The 15,638-nt window shown below is 43.1% G+C and overlaps 1 protein-coding gene across 1 annotated transcript in view; it reads left to right on the plus strand.

Annotated features, from left to right (window-relative positions):
• SCN8A (sodium voltage-gated channel alpha subunit 8) overlaps window positions 1-15,638 on the plus strand; it is a 171,245-nt gene that overhangs the window by 70,221 nt on the left and 85,386 nt on the right. The window contains exon 2 of the mRNA XM_077838488.1: window positions 8,579-8,908. Coding sequence (XP_077694614.1) covers window positions 8,633-8,908 — 276 coding nt within the window. The 5' untranslated portion in view covers window positions 8,579-8,632. The remainder of the gene's footprint in view (window positions 1-8,578; window positions 8,909-15,638) is intronic.

A 15,638-nucleotide genomic window follows, 5' to 3' on the forward strand; every position in this document is an offset into this window, starting at 1 on the left:
TGCCCAGCCCTCTGGGTACACATTTGGGCAGCTAGGCCTGAGCCACTGCCCGTGGTGCCGCAGCCACGCTATTTTTCTGAGCTAGCTCAAGCTAAAGTAGTGTCTGTATGTCTACCTGACCTGGTGATTCCACCTCCAGCTGCTGTGAAGACCTAATTACAAATCACCTTTCCATGGGGCTTGTGCTCCTAAACCACTTACTCACTCTTGAAAATCTTGACTGGCCTCTCAGATAGTTCAGGCCCATAAAGAATAAAATTGTGTAGGTGAGAGCTAGCCTGGATGCAGGGCAGCCCACAGGGATCATTAACACCATTCAGGATGGCTTCTGTGCTTAAATCAATGTAACCCAACTCACTCAACTATGAATAGTTCAGTTTTCTAGAGTAGACAAGGCCATTAGTTCTCTAAGTTAGATTTGTGGGGAGGGGTGGAGATGTCTTGGTTCGTCCAGTCCAACTTCCTCCATGCAGGATTGTCCCCTGGTTAAGAACTATTTTGTCACATCTGCAGCATGTTCCCACTGTCAATGGCCTGTTACCTCTCCCTGCACAATGGAGCCATAGTGGCTCTATGTACTTATATGTGGAGTGGGACATTCAAAAGGAAACTTTAGAATTGAAAAGTCCCCAAGCCACTCAAAAGTTGGGCCCTTAATCCAAGATCCTGGCTGCGCTCTGCTCCACTAGAAGAGACTAGCTGTAGGGCGAGTCTAGGAAGGAGGGTATCCAACCAAAGATGAATGCTGCCTGCCTTGCCCACAAGCCAAGGATTCGGGCCAGACACTTTGCAGGTGTATCTATTTCTACCTGAATTTGCCCCAAGAAGGTTGAGGGACCTAGGGGATGGTAGAGCCAATAGTTATCTGTCAACCTGAGTCTGATTATAGGGAGTCCAGAGCTGTGTGCAATTGTGCACCTTATTTTTAAGTACAAATAGTGAATTTTTGCTTTAAAATAGCCATTTATCAGATTAGCTGGTTAATTCCAGCTACCATTGGTGTAATTGTGTACACAAATCAGGCATGCATCTCTATATATTATTTTATTTTAATTTTTTTTTTTTTGGAAGAGGCCTGAGTTACCATGCTTTTTTAAAATCAGGCCTTGTATATTTATCTGCCACTCAAGTAGACTAGATCCTCTCTGCTGCTGTACAGTTTCATGGTATTCGGGGAAGTCAGTAATGAAGTGCATACAAATGTTACACTGTTGAGTACATTAGAGGAGCTTTTGTTTTTAAATCATGAGAATGCTTGTGTGGTTCTATAAAGGAGGCTTGGAAAAGGCTAAAATATTGGGTTTGCACTTTTTTGCTTCTTTATGATATATAAAGAGGCTCTCTTTTTTAAAGGAGTCTTTTCTTATTTACCTGATAAATATCAGAAATGTCGAGTCCAGTTTGGTTGGAAGGCTACTTGGAGGTCTCTGATATGGACTATGAGATTTCTCAGTGCTCAGTTGAATGGATGTGGGTATTTGAATCTGTTTATAAAAATGTCTTTTTGTCCAGCATGTTTTTCATGCATTTGAGCTAAATAGCTGTTTACACAAAAAAGAAAAACCAGCAACCTTCTCCCTACCTCTCCCATCCCCAAGTTTTAAACAGTTGGAACAAAAATCATTGCTGCTTTCAGTTGCTTGGTGTCGCTGACGTTATCAACTTCCTGGTTCTCCAGTCTCCCAAAAAATCTTCTAGACAAAAAGGATAGACATGACTTTTAGAATTTACATTGTGTTTGAAAAATAAACAAACAAATAAAAACACACCTAAGTAACTTTTTCTTTTTTTAAATGGGGAAAGAAACTTTCTCAGACCCTCTATTTAAAGAAGCAAAAAAGATCATAACCCCACTCCTCCTCTTCCCCACCTCCTTCACAGGAAATAACTGTTGAAATCAATGGAGCTATGATGATTTACCCTTGAAGATCTGGCCTATCTGGGAAGGGCTCAAATGCTAAGGTGATTGGGAAGCTACGTACCTATCTAGACACAGTATGACTAAAGAGCTGGAGGATGTACAGGGAGTGTACAAATACTTGCATGGTGTAGGGGAGGGGAATTGTGTAACATGTTGCAAAGAGGGTTGTCACTAAGAGTAATGGAGTGAAATTAAGAAAAGGAAAATAGTAGGTTGAATGTCCAGGAAAAATATCCCTGTTAATTAGATCTATTAGTCTGGAGGAAAATTCTTCTATGGGAAACAATGGGAACACCACTGCTTGAAAGTAGTCTTGGGCAAGTTGGTACCATGGGAACCAAACCTGTGCTGGCAGGAAGATAACTGGAAGACCTGATACCTTTGACTTTTATGATTTGATACAACTCTGTGCTGCTCTCCTCTGTGGGCTCCATTCCAGAGGACTCTCACAAATCTCTCTCTTTTTTTTTTTTTTTTAAAGATAGATGCCTGATTTTTCATCACCCTGCACCTTGTGCAGACACAGCAGTGCAAGGTGAGTGCAAAACAGTACCAAATTAAAGTGGTAGCATTTTATACCCAACTTGCACTGGTGCGGATGACTGCCTGAGGGGCAGGGCAATGGAGAGTCAGGCCCTGAGCACTGTTCCCTCTAAGCTGTGTGCGTGTTTGTGCACACACACAGATCCTAAACCCCATGCACACGGCGAAACACCGTGCGCACAAAAATTTGCACAGAAGAAATTTTTTGTGCACACGGCCGGTCAAAAATTAGAGGGAACATTGGCCCTGGGTGTGGTGGTCTCTGAAATAACATGAGGCAGAATATTTAATCTTCAGATTTTGGACCTGCAGCTGAAAACTGAGGTGGGGTTGGGAGATACATTCAATTAACTTCCTCATGGGGAGGTGGTTTTAGAGTCAAATGAGATCTCTGTTTACATATCCAGGTACTGGTTTCAGAGTGTAGGAAGGACTAAGAGGCAGGGTGAAGTAACTAGAGGAGAATGCAGTCAAAGGTGGGTTGGAGAGGCATGATGCAGCTGGTAATGCTCTGCCTTACTGAAATGCACTTAAACATCCTACTGCAGGGGATTTTGGACCTGCATAGGCTCATTTTACAAGGGATAACTCTCTATATTTATAAGTTGCATTTAATTATGAAGATGCTTTTCATCAAAACCCATAGAAAGTCATGATCCTAGGCCAGATTGTAAGTGATGCATTATTTATTTGTGTTGTGATAGTGCCGAGGTGCCCCCACTGGGCTAGGTGCTGTACATATACATAACCGCCTGCCCCAAATAGCTTGCATTTCAAGTATAATATGACAGATGAAGTGAATGCAACACACAGATGGTACCAACGACAAATCATGGTAACAATGAGATGAGCGCACTTCCCATGATAAGCTCCAGTTGCAGCAGACCACCTGCCAAGCTGTCCCAGGTATCTCAGTAGAGCTGCGTTGTGGGAGGATAGAGCAGTGGCTTTGCAGCACTGGCCCATTATTAGATTTGGACTGGGTAATGTGCATTCACTTTGCCCACTGTCCTTCTCTTAACAGTCGCCAGGAGGTGCAGGTCCAGCTACCATTGTAGGTAGGGGAACTTAGGGAGGCGGAATGGAATGACCCATGCTGGACACCTATCTCAGTGTCCCATCTCCTACAAAAAGCACAAGAGACATTTTAAGCATGAGTATCTAGCTGATGGCAAAGTATGTATCCTCTGCTGGGGAAGGGAATTATAGACTACAAGCAAGCCCAGTGGCAAAGATGGAAGGATCCAGGGAGTTTGTAATGAAATTGGTTTGGATTTAGGCCAGGCAGACAGTGCCTGAGAGGTCTTGCTATCTCATAGATATCAGTGGCCTATGTGAAAATTGTGGGTGGCTGAGTTGTTTCCAAAATAGAAATGTTCCTAGCACAATCAAATCCCTTTGGGAGGAGGGGGTTAGGCAATGAGCAAGTCCTGTAGACCTTCCACTCTCTTTATCTCTAGTGGTGGTCCTTGCAGAACAGATGGGGAGATGCACTAATGTGGCAGCCTGGTAGAAGAGGGCACAGTTGCTATTTAGGCAGCACCTGTCCATCTTTCTGTCTGATCTTTTAGCGGCGTACTTTTCACTATACCATCTAAATGTACTTGGGTAAACAGGCTCCTGGGCTGATGGTCTGTATATATAAATAAATAAAGGAAGGCTTTGTGGTTAAAGTACTGAACTGAGGCTCAGGATATATGGGTTCTGTTCCCCAAATATATAAAGGAAACAGACCCCTACTTTCTATATGTATAAAAGGGAAGAACGTGTGCACAGAGCTGCTGGCCACACTATTTGTACTGCACTTGAGCAGAGCTAGTGTGAGTCTGTTTATTCACACTGAGAAACACCCCCCAGCTGCTGTGTAGACATACCTACCCTCTGTGCCTTAGTTTCCCATATGTACAAGTGGGATACTAGAACTGCCCTGCCTTACAGGGATGATGTGGGGGTAAATTCATTAAAGATTGTGAGGTGCTAGGATCCTGGAGCCATATAAGTATCTAAAGCCTGGTCTACACACATTATTGTACCCATCTCAGTATTTGTTAGGAGTCGGGGTTTATACCAATGTAGTTAACTTGGTATAGCCCTTAGCATGGAAACAATTTTATATGTGGGTCAGACCACTTAAACTATGTCTGTTGCTAAACCAATATAGCAGTACAAAAAGTGTGTGTAGCTGAGCCCAAAGTTAGAGATCACAGCCTAATTCTGTGGTGGGTTGAACCAGAACATTGAATCTTGTCTTAGATTGTAAGGGCTTTGGGAAAGGGACTATCTCTCTGTGTGCAGGGCCTAGCCCATTGTGTTGTGGCTGTAGGCATTTCTAGAATACAAATAATAATTGAATCTGAAGTTTGTGTCAATTTCTGAATCTGAACCAAAGTTTTCAAACTTGCCTCGCTCTAGTTTAAAGCACTTAGGTGAAGTCTGTTTCTCTGCTGTTACAGTAGCATGAGCTACTTAGTCCCCTAATGATTTCCATTGTAATATACTAATTACTTCAGCATCATTAAGAATTTGATTTCCAGTCTCCCAATTCCTCCAGGTTTCTAATGGATAGACCCAGTAGATCCCTCTTGTTCTATGTGGAAGTGAAAAGAAATTGAAGAATTTATTTGCATGCGTTGCTTTTGTCTTGAGTGCAGCTTCAAAGATCTTGAAAATAGCCTTGCTGCGGGATGAACAAAACTCAGGCTTTGTGCAATTCATAACACCTAATTCATATTGTGGAAATTGGTGTGATTCTATACACACCAAATAAATGAGCAAGAAAGAGTTTTTGTTGTTGTTTTAAAGATGGTGCTACATGTGTAGTCAGAAGAAAGATCCTGCGCAGATACTGTAACCAATACATGGGCCCAAATTCATGCTTGTTGCTATGCTGCTTTGCTACATTGAATTTCACAGCAATGACAAGGATAGACCTGATTAAGCCTGACCCTCGCCCTCTGCTCCAGAACATAGGCTCCTGCCAAGTGAACGAAACAAGAATCTCCATTAGCTATTGGTTGTATAGATTATATGACACACATTCTATTTCTGAGTGCCCCCAGTCGAGGTAATTAGTAGGTACACACAAACACCCCAGATAATATCGTTGTAGGTCCATGCACTAAAGCCCATTGCGCAAAAGAAAACAATTGCATTAAGTAAGGCAGCCAAGTTAGTTTTTGTTCCCATTACGTTTGCGAGGAGGGAGTCAAAAGCTGGTGTTGCTGAGTATGGTGGGAGGCAGGGTGGGTTTGGGATGGTAACAGAGGTTTTAAGAACATATGAAGGCTCATATCTGGCCTCTCAGTTTTCACTTGACTTGATTTTTCCAGCCTCAAGCATATTAGAAGCATGAGATTGGCTTGCCTTCGTGAGATTTTCAGAATTAATACATACGGGGTTCTTTATTTGCCTTCTGTTTTTTGAGCCTTCACATTTTACATTTGCAAGCTTTTTTCACGACCAGAGAGCTAGAAACTAACTTTTTTTAGATGAAAACTGAGATTCTCATTTAACCACAGGACTTCAGAAGCTGGAGCTTTAAGGTGTACACCAAATAACACACGAGCTGGCAACTTCAGGCATATAAATACTATTATATCCTGAGGTAAAAAGCAGGAGCTGCCAGAGAATCAGATGTTGTAATTTACTCAGGAAATTGGTACCTCCAGCTTTAACTACTTGGTAAAATCTCCATGATCAGTGAACCCATAATTGGTTGTACACATTCTAGGTTGGCTTGTTTCTGTAAGTGACAACACTATCAAAGTAGGAAACTGATACTCTTATTATTTAACTCAACATTGCATGGCTGTGCAGAGTAGCCTGTGTGAGAAGAGGGTGTGGGGTTAAGGATTTCCCCTCCCCTCCTGGCCTAGCTACCTGCATTCAGCTGCTGAGGGAGCACATGGACCGTGTGGCATATGCTCCTCGCAGGGAGGGGTGAGGACTACCTGGAGCCATGTCTCACCAGCCAGGATTATGCTCCACCCTTAAAAGGGCTTTATCTGAGTATACCATTTCCTTCCTTCCTTCACCCCCCTGCATCTCCCACTCCTACGACACTCACTTTCCCTGGCAGAAACCCCTGAAGGGGCATTGTGAGAGTGGACCTTGCTCAGGGCTGGACACAAAATGCTCCAGCCTGCCCTTTATGAATAAGTACGTTCCACCATCTTGATGACCTCATTGGATTTGAGGGAATCTTGCCAGGATGAAGTTATTCCAGGTACATCTTCAAAGCCGAGGACTGCGCAGGCTGTCTGTGACTGACTTCATGCTGGAATAGCTGAATCATAATGATTCGGTCCTAGAGCAATCATTGATTTCAAGGAACATGAAAGTCATTCTTTATTCAGAGGTCCCTGGCATTAAATATCTACTGTAAAAAAAACTCTGTGTGCTTGTGTCTCTGGGTAACGAGATCTCTGTCTTTTCCTGGGCAATCCGTAGTCTTTAAATGTACAAACCAATAGTGTGCATGACTTTCATATGTAAATCTGTGTCTGACATCCAGTGACAATTTTGTCTTTCCTCTTGAAACTCTATGCCCCTTCAATATTCAGGTTTTCTCCCTTAAGCACCAAGCAGTGTCTATGCTCTGTTGTAGTCCAGCCTGCAATGCTGCAGTGCTGTTGCATCAGTGCAAGGTTTCTAGAATTCCTCTGCTCTCCTCTTCCCAAGTGTGAAAAGCTGGAATCAGTGACATCCTCCCCTTATCTCAGAATTGCAACACATTCTTATTGCTCAATCTCAAACAAAGGACTGGCAAAAGGTGTAAAACTTCAGGGGTTTTCTAGGAGTACTGGATCCAGACAAAATGATTTTCTAGCTACCCCCTTTTATTTGTCTGCTTTTAAATTTGAGTTCACTTAATACCTTATAAACACTCTCTTTGTGGGGACAGTGCAAAACTTACTGAATACAGGATTGTATCTCAAGGCAAATCCATCTGACAAACTTCACCAATGCCCTTGTGGTATATTTTTGTAGTTATTTCACAAATTAAATTTAATAGTCATCCTAAACACTTTTTTTTAAAAGCAAAAAAAACAAACCAGTGGTGCTGATTTTTGTTTTTTCCACAACTCATTCAGCTTTGCACATGGCAACTTGGTTAGACCCTGATCCTACAAGCTGCTATGAGCAGGTCTGCTGGGGCTCTGTGTGGGTGCAAAGGGTTTGCTCCCCACCGTAGCAGCTTGAGGGTTCGGGGGCCTTAGTCAGTTGTGCTTCTGTACTTAATCTGCTTCACTTTTCTTGTTCTCATGCACTGGCACAAAACTGCAATGTTTGGGCTGAAAATGGTGCAGTGGGGATGTTTTTGTCTAAACAGCTGCATGTTTTTTTAAAATTACGATTATATTTTGTAAAGTCCTTTTTTAAAAATGAAAAAAATTGGGAGGCATAAATGACAATATTTGCCCCCAAAGCCCATTAATTGAGTGTGTAATTAAAGGGTTTATAAGATTTGATCTTGCACAGCAGAGGTGTGGAGTGTTGCACAAATAAATGCATAATAAGTAATGAGCATGTTGAGGAGTGTAGGAGAACTCAATCCTGCGTTAATGAGCATTGCTGAGTACTCCCTAGGGGCCTAATCCAATGCCCGCTGAAATCAATAGGGAAACTTTTCATTAATTTCAGTGGTATCAAATAGGGTCTGAGGGCCAGGCTTTCAAAAGAGCTGAGCACCCAACGTGCACCCAACAAGCTGAGCTTTTGAAAAGCTGGCCCCAATTTACTCCTGCTTAGACTCATGAGTGAAGATATAGAAGGGTGCACATAGCTAAGAACTTTGTTAGCATGATGAGAAACATACTTAAACCCATCCATCTTTAGACCTGTCCAGTTTCCCACCACCATTTTCTGCCCCGTGCACTTGTGAATGAGGGTCTGACACGCAGCAGACTGAGACAGAGTGCGGCTGCCCTGATTTGCTCCTACTCGAGGCTTTCACTTGCATCGGAGTGCATCAGCCTTGTACATCCTGCTGTGCAAGGGCTTTTAGGATCAAGGCCAAAATGAATCATCATTGGTTCCCCATGAAATGTACTTGTCCATCTCTAGTGCAGTGACTTACTATTTGTTTTGTCTGTGCTGTTTTATCCCATGCAGAGTTGACCTGTCCTGGGTGCAACATAACTAAAGAAGCTGCTGCAGGATGAAAAGATGGCAGCGCAGCTGCTCGCACCACCAGGCCCTGATAGTTTTAAACCTTTCACCCCAGAATCTCTGGCTAACATTGAGAAGCGTATTGCAGAAGAAAAGAAGAAGAAGCGTCCAAAGCAAGACAGCAGCCATCGGGATGACGATGACGACAGCAAACCAAAACCTAACAGCGACCTGGAGGCAGGGAAAAATTTGCCTTTCATCTATGGGGACATCCCGAAAGGCCTGGTTGCTGTACCACTGGAGGACTTTGACCCTTATTATTTGACCCAGAAAGTGAGTCTGCAGGAGAGATGTTACTAAAATCACTTTTTTCTTAGGGAATTGCAGGTTTGGGTGATAGAAGCCACCTTGGTAATGTGGGTGAGGGGGAATGGAATCTTTGTGCCAGGCTTGTGGTTTTTTAAACTTACTGTTTTGTCCTTGTGTTTAACCAACATTGCTTTTGTCCTTCATGACGCTTCAGAACAGTTATCCATCTTATCAAAGAGAAGGTTAAGAGGTGACTTGATCACAGTCTGTAAGTACGTACATGGGAAGGTTTCTGACAGAGGACTCTTTAATCTAGCTGACAAAACAGAATGAGATTCAATGAAGCTAGATGAATTCAGGCTAGAAATAAAGTGCAGCTTTTTAACAGTGAGGATAATTAACCATTGGAACAAATTATCTAGGGATCTGGTGGACTTTCCATCACTTTAAGTCTTTAAATCAAGATTAATGTCTTCTCTAAAAGATATGCTTTAGATCAGTTACATGACATAAACTTGATGCACGAATTAATAGATGAAACTCTGTGGCCTGTGTTATGCAGGAAGTCAGACTAGCTGGTCCTAATGGTTCTTTCTGCCCTTTAAAATCTATGTATATAATATTTGGTGAGTGGTCTGCTTCTCAGGTGGCTCTGAAAACTCACACTTGGGATGATGTTGGCACCTTACAGATTTCAAAGCAATGTGAGTTGTTATTGCAGTAAATCCAATGGCAGCTGCTACCCTAACACAGGACAGTAGAATTCATGCAGAAAGCTGTATTGTCTCGATTAAAGAGGGGTCTGCAAATGGTGGTGGAAGAGACTTTTTCTCTGGGGATAGGTTTAGTTATTTGTATGGGATACAGTCAACCTCTGATCTGAATGGAATGGTGGGGCAGAATTGTGACACCCCAGAAGAAGAGGAATTCTTTAGGTTGATTTAAAAAAAAAAAAAAAAGGAGTCATAGGGATGAAAGTAGGAATGGGAAAAATGAGGGTTATAAATCAGGAGGGGCTTCCTGATGGTGGACTCAGCTAGGAAATGGAACAGTCTCCAAAGGGAAGTCGTTTTAGTAACTGTACAGCAGTGCAGAGGTGCTGGTGCTGGGAGGGCTGCCATACCCCCCTGGCTTGATGTGCTTTCCATCATATGCAGGGTTTACAGTTCGGTTCAGTGGCTCTCAGCACCCCCACTACATCAATTATTCCAGCATCCCTGCAGCAGTGAACAATCCTGTTCAATGAAGGGGAGCATTGCCATTGGCTTGCATGGGGGACTAGATAACATAATACCAAGCATCTTTTCTATCTCTGATTTCTGTGACTTCCTTACATGGAGGTCAGAGTTTGGATAAACTGGGAAATCTACTGGAAAGATGCAGCCTGGGATTCTGGTCTCACCTGGGAAGATGGAAATTTGACTGTTTATATTGCAACTGCTCGAGATAAATATTGGTCAGTGATTTTACACGAGTTTGAAGTGATCAGTTAACTGCCATGTAAAATCAATAACTTATTATGGGCTACTTAATACATATTTTATAGCTTTTGTCTTAGTGTCAGATCTTTCTTACCTGTCTCATGTGAGTGGTCCTGTGAGCATAAGCACACTACTCACATGTGTATGGTCAATTGGATTTGGCCCTTAAAAATTTGATACACCTCATAATTTGTCTTGCATCTACAACAGCAAGTTTAATGCTTGCTTCTGTGCCTCAGTTGCTAATAACAATGCAAGCACTAGTGCAGAGCAGAATATGGTACTGGGAATATCTAGGTTCTCTCCACACTAGTGCTTGCATCGGTGCTAGAACCAATGTAGCTGCAGTGATGCCGAGAGCCAGGCACGAAGTTTGCAAGTGTTGATGCAGCCCTTACAAAATCTTCCTGAGGGTTCTGCTCTGGCAGGTAAGTACGAACGTACATAATCCTTGGGAAATATTTCCAGCTGATTGGATTTTTATATTCCAAATACACAGCGCTATAACCTCATCCTGTTGTGTGGGAAGAATCCTTAAAATACATAATCCAGGTTTTCCTCCCAAGTGGTGGAGCTTCTGTCAAATAGTTTCAGTGTGGAAAGTTTGGAAATGTGGAAGCATGCATCTTAGGGGCTCCGTTCATTATTCCCTGGGCCTAGTGCAGTAATTTGATCTGGGCAAAGTGGGTAAAAATGCTATTAAAAACCTAAACAATGGGAGCATTTTGTACCAGTTTTTCACTGGAGTGAATGACTGCACAAGGCGCAGGCCAACAGAGAATTGATTCTAGGTCTTCAAGTGAGATAGAGGTTGGAAAGGGATGCACTGGAGTAGTGAGTGAAAGTGTGATGTGGACTTCCACCCTTCAGAGCTTTGGGAAAAACCTTGCAAGCTGTCCCAGTACTTCCCCAGAGGAAGGAATCGCAGATAAGCACTACAAAGAAAACATGTTTTAATAATCTTTTAAGGTGGGAAATGTTAATTTTTTATCTGAAAAGGCAGCTTTGAAATAACATTTTGTCTGGAAATAAATCTGGAGATGCTCTGTCATATCCCCAAAAAGAAGCTGGGATTTCTGTGCATAGCCACATACAGAGTTTCTGCAAACTCAGCATACATGCCATGCAGAGAATGTAAACTTTTTTTGCAACGGGAACAGCTGCAGATGTTGGAGGGGAAGGTTCTAGATATCAATGACAAGCTTTTACAGCCCAGTTGACCTCATGCTTATTGCTCTGTACAAAGAACCTTTCTCTCTTCCCATAAATACTAGAACAGCCTATTTATTGGCTCTTTTCGTTTGCATCCACTTCAGCATGTTAAGATTTAGACGTGTATCATTTCTTCATATAGCCAAAGACTCTAGAGCTTCCCACAGAAAGTTTTTTTAAGTTCATTTAAAAGAAAAGCCCTCTCAATCATCAGAAATTGCAGATCTGTTTGAATAGTGGGAAGTTTGCCCAGATTACATTCCCCCCACTCTCCAGCATTTGCCAAACAGATTTAGAACATGGATTTTTTCTTTTAATGCTAGGTACACAGCATACATAGGCACCACAGTGGATGGTTGCTTTTCCCTTGTGTTAGGAACAGCTGTAGCTAGTGGTAATCTTGATTACTGTCAGCATTCAACTGAGAATCTTAACTTCTCATTATCCAGTTGGCTAATAGTTATAGGCGAGGCACTGGGAGTCAGAACTCCTAGGTTCTGTTTCTAGATCTGTGAGTAGCATTCCTTGGCCAAATCACTTCACCTTTCTGTGCCCCAGTTTTTCCATTGTAAAATGGGAATGATGATTCTTACTAGAACTGGGTGAATTATTTACTCATAAGCACAATTTACTGGACCAATTAGTCCCTTTTTCCCATTCATGCACAAACCAGTGAAGATTTTATCTGAACAAATTGCAGTTTCTGGGACTCTCCATGAACTGAGAACTTTGAGTTGTGATTGGTCACTGGAGGAATATGAAGTTTCCATTTTCTGACTGGATGTTTTATACTTTTGTTCATGTGTGCATACAGGGATTCAGGCAGGTAACATCATATTTCCAAACAGTCAAAGGGATGAACACAAACTAATTTTAAGAGAAAACAAGTTTAAAAAGGTTTCAGAGTAACAGCCGTGTTAGTCTGTATTCGCAAAAAGAAAAGGAGTACTTGTGGCACCTTAGAGACTAACCAATTTATTTGAGCATAAGCTTTCATGAGCTACAGCTCACTTCATCGGATGCATACTGTATGCTCAAATAAATTGGTTAGTCTCTAAGGTGCCACAAGTACTCCTTTTCTTTTTAAGTTTAAAAAGGGCAGTAATATGATCAATCTGAATGGTGAATCAGAATTTGCAAATGCGTTTTCCCGTTGCTTGGCCAACTTTATCACTCCCACCCACAGGGATGGGAGTGAGAAGTAATTACTCTTTTTATGAAGAGTTTGAAGATCCTTGGAAGAGAGATGCTATAATAATGCACATGGTTATCTTTACCATGAGAGGAAGCACCAGGTCATTAAGTTGCATTGTCCCTGGTGCCCTTTCTTCTCCATCCTCCACTGGATTTTAGACACAAGAGGGGAAATATTCCTTACCTAAAATTGTCTTGAAAATACCCTTTCCCATCCATGCTCTTGAGACCCCAGACACGGCCTGTATATCAAATGATGTCAACAGCTGAAATGAATGAGGAGAAACTGAAAGCTTCCCCACATGACAGTATGTATCGTGTATGCAGTGTCATTGTAGTCATGTTGGTCCCAGGATATTAGAGAGACAAGGTGGATATTACCTTTAGCAGAATGTGGGCAACATGGAACACACCCAGAAGCACTGCAGGAAGGAGGCAGAGAATCAAAGAAGGGAGACAGAAAGATTGTAAAAGAAAAAATGGTCTACCTGCTATGGATAGGCCCACTTTGTGACTTCTGAGCTTCTCTGGGTAGCCGTACCTAATATATAGCTTGGACTTCCCTTTAAGCTAGAAAAATGCCACCCTGGGGAGGGTGTGTGGGAAAACATGGCTTAAAATTATATGAGGGGTGAGATTTTGTGAACTCACAGTTGCTTTTCAAGGTCCCAGTTCAGCAAGGGACTTCAGTACATGCCTAAGTAACTGAGTCATAGGCACCAACTCCATGGGTGCTTCAGGGCTGGAGCACCCACAAAAAAAAAATTATTGGGTGCTTAGCACCCACTGGCAGTCAGTCTACCCCCCTGCCTCCCAGCACCACCCACCGGTGGCCCTGCCAATCAACTCCTCACCCTCCCTCCCAGAGCCTACTGCCTGCCATGATCAGCTTCTGTGGGAAGAGATGAGGTGGGGGTGGAGCGGGGACAGAAAGAGGTGGGGTGGGGGTGGAGGCTTGGGAAAATGGGTTGGGTGGGGGCGGGGCCTGAGGCAGAGTGGCGGGTTGAACACCCCTGGGGCCCGGAGGAAGACAGCCTGTGAACCGAGCAGTCCCACTGAAGTCAGTGGGTGAAGTCTTGGCCCTTTTCAAGTCGATATGTCTACTCAGAGGGTTAATGTTAAGCATGTGCTGAAGTATCTTGCTGAAATGGGGCCTAAGTTGCAAAACCTCAGAGTCTGAGGTGAGCCCAGGTCTAAGACCTCTCAGTGAATAATGGGATAATGGAAGTGAGTTCAGATTCTGGAAAACGTATCCTGTTAACAGGGAATAAGTCTGTGGGTCTTTTTTTTTAATTATTTGCCCCTCTCACATGCCCCTTCTCCAATGCAAAATTTGGAGGCATTTAGCTGTCACTTGAATTAATGGTTGGTTGTGTTTTATTTATGCAATCTGCCCATCAAGTTTGGCTGGAGAGTTCTTATCAGATGATGGCTCTTTTGGAGGCCATGTTGTTCACTGTATTCGCACGTCCCATGGGTGTTTTTTTATAACTGAGCATGATGATCATGGCTTGGCTCTAAGGGGCTGTGGACCCTGTAGGCCACTGGCTGGGAATAAAGAAAAGAAATACAGACTCTGGTAATGTCCTTTCTATTTATAAATACTTTGGTACTATCAGGATGGGGGGACCATATATGAATCTATATAGATTGATATCAGCAGGAGTTATGGGTGCTCAGCAACTGTGAAGCCCAGCCCATGAGAGTTGGGTGGCAAAACCTAATGTATTGGCTAAGGTCACCTGTGACTTGCAGGTGTGCACCTGAGGATCTCACTAATGTGCATGGGCCACTAAAGTGATTTGCATCTGCATCAAGTCACATGCCCTGTTGGAATGAAGCTGTCCTGCCCAAAATGTCACCATGAGTGAGTGTATGAAACTGGGAGGTAGTGAAGGGATATGTGAGATGAGTAAGGGAGGCCTGTCCACTTGCAGCATGTGCTTCAAGGACCCTTCTCCTATGATCTCCATGCTGGTGATGGCAGAAAAGACTCGCGGTGCTGCTGCTGGGCTCTCCATGCCTTGTGGGGGATGCAGTGAAACATTCAGATGGGGAGATGTATGAAGCATAAGGTTTGAGCTGGTCTCTTGAGTTCCCAAAGAAACATCCCTTCCCAGGGCTGTTGTGTTTAATGTGTTTCCCCAGGGTCTCTCTGTCTGACCCACTTTAATTCGGGAAGCAGAATCCAGGTCCTGGACCAGTCGTCACTATCTTCTCATAATCACAGCAGAGGGTGGGAGACTGGTGCCCAGTTAACCTAGGCTGATCGCGTCTTCTCACGGGGAACGGGGCTAATGGGAGACGAGGTCATATCTGCAATGTTTGCCTTTTATATAGCTGTTCATGAGACATTATTGTTCATATAACAATTATATTCCTACTATTGCAGTAGCACCTAGAAGCTCCCAGCTGAGATCAGAGCTTCCTAGTGCTGGGCACACTACACACACATGATAAGAGACAGTGCCACCTTGTTAATGTCAACAGACAAGACAGCAGGTGGGACAAAGGACGGGTTGTCATCCTTGTTCTACAGATGTGGGAATTGAGTTCCAGACAGATGAAGTACCTTATGCAGGGTTATACAAGGCGTCTGTGGCAGAACCAGGAATTGAACCCAGGTCTCCTGGGCTGCTGTTACTCAATGTTGCTTTTATTTTGTTAAAATCTCTCTAGAGAAGCATTTCTTTGAAAGGCAAAATAATTTTAAACATTTCACGAGATCCTCCCCCTCTCCTCAGCTCCGCCCCCGCCCCAAAAATCCCCAACCCTGTGCTCTAAATAAGATTAGAAGAAGCACAAAATGTGGCAGAAGATTTGTCCTTAACCCTTACTGAGGAAGAAAGGGACAAATGCTGTGCCTG

Source organism: Eretmochelys imbricata, chromosome 20 (assembly GCF_965152235.1).
Source record: "Eretmochelys imbricata isolate rEreImb1 chromosome 20, rEreImb1.hap1, whole genome shotgun sequence".
Taxonomy (NCBI): Eukaryota; Metazoa; Chordata; order Testudines; family Cheloniidae; genus Eretmochelys; species Eretmochelys imbricata.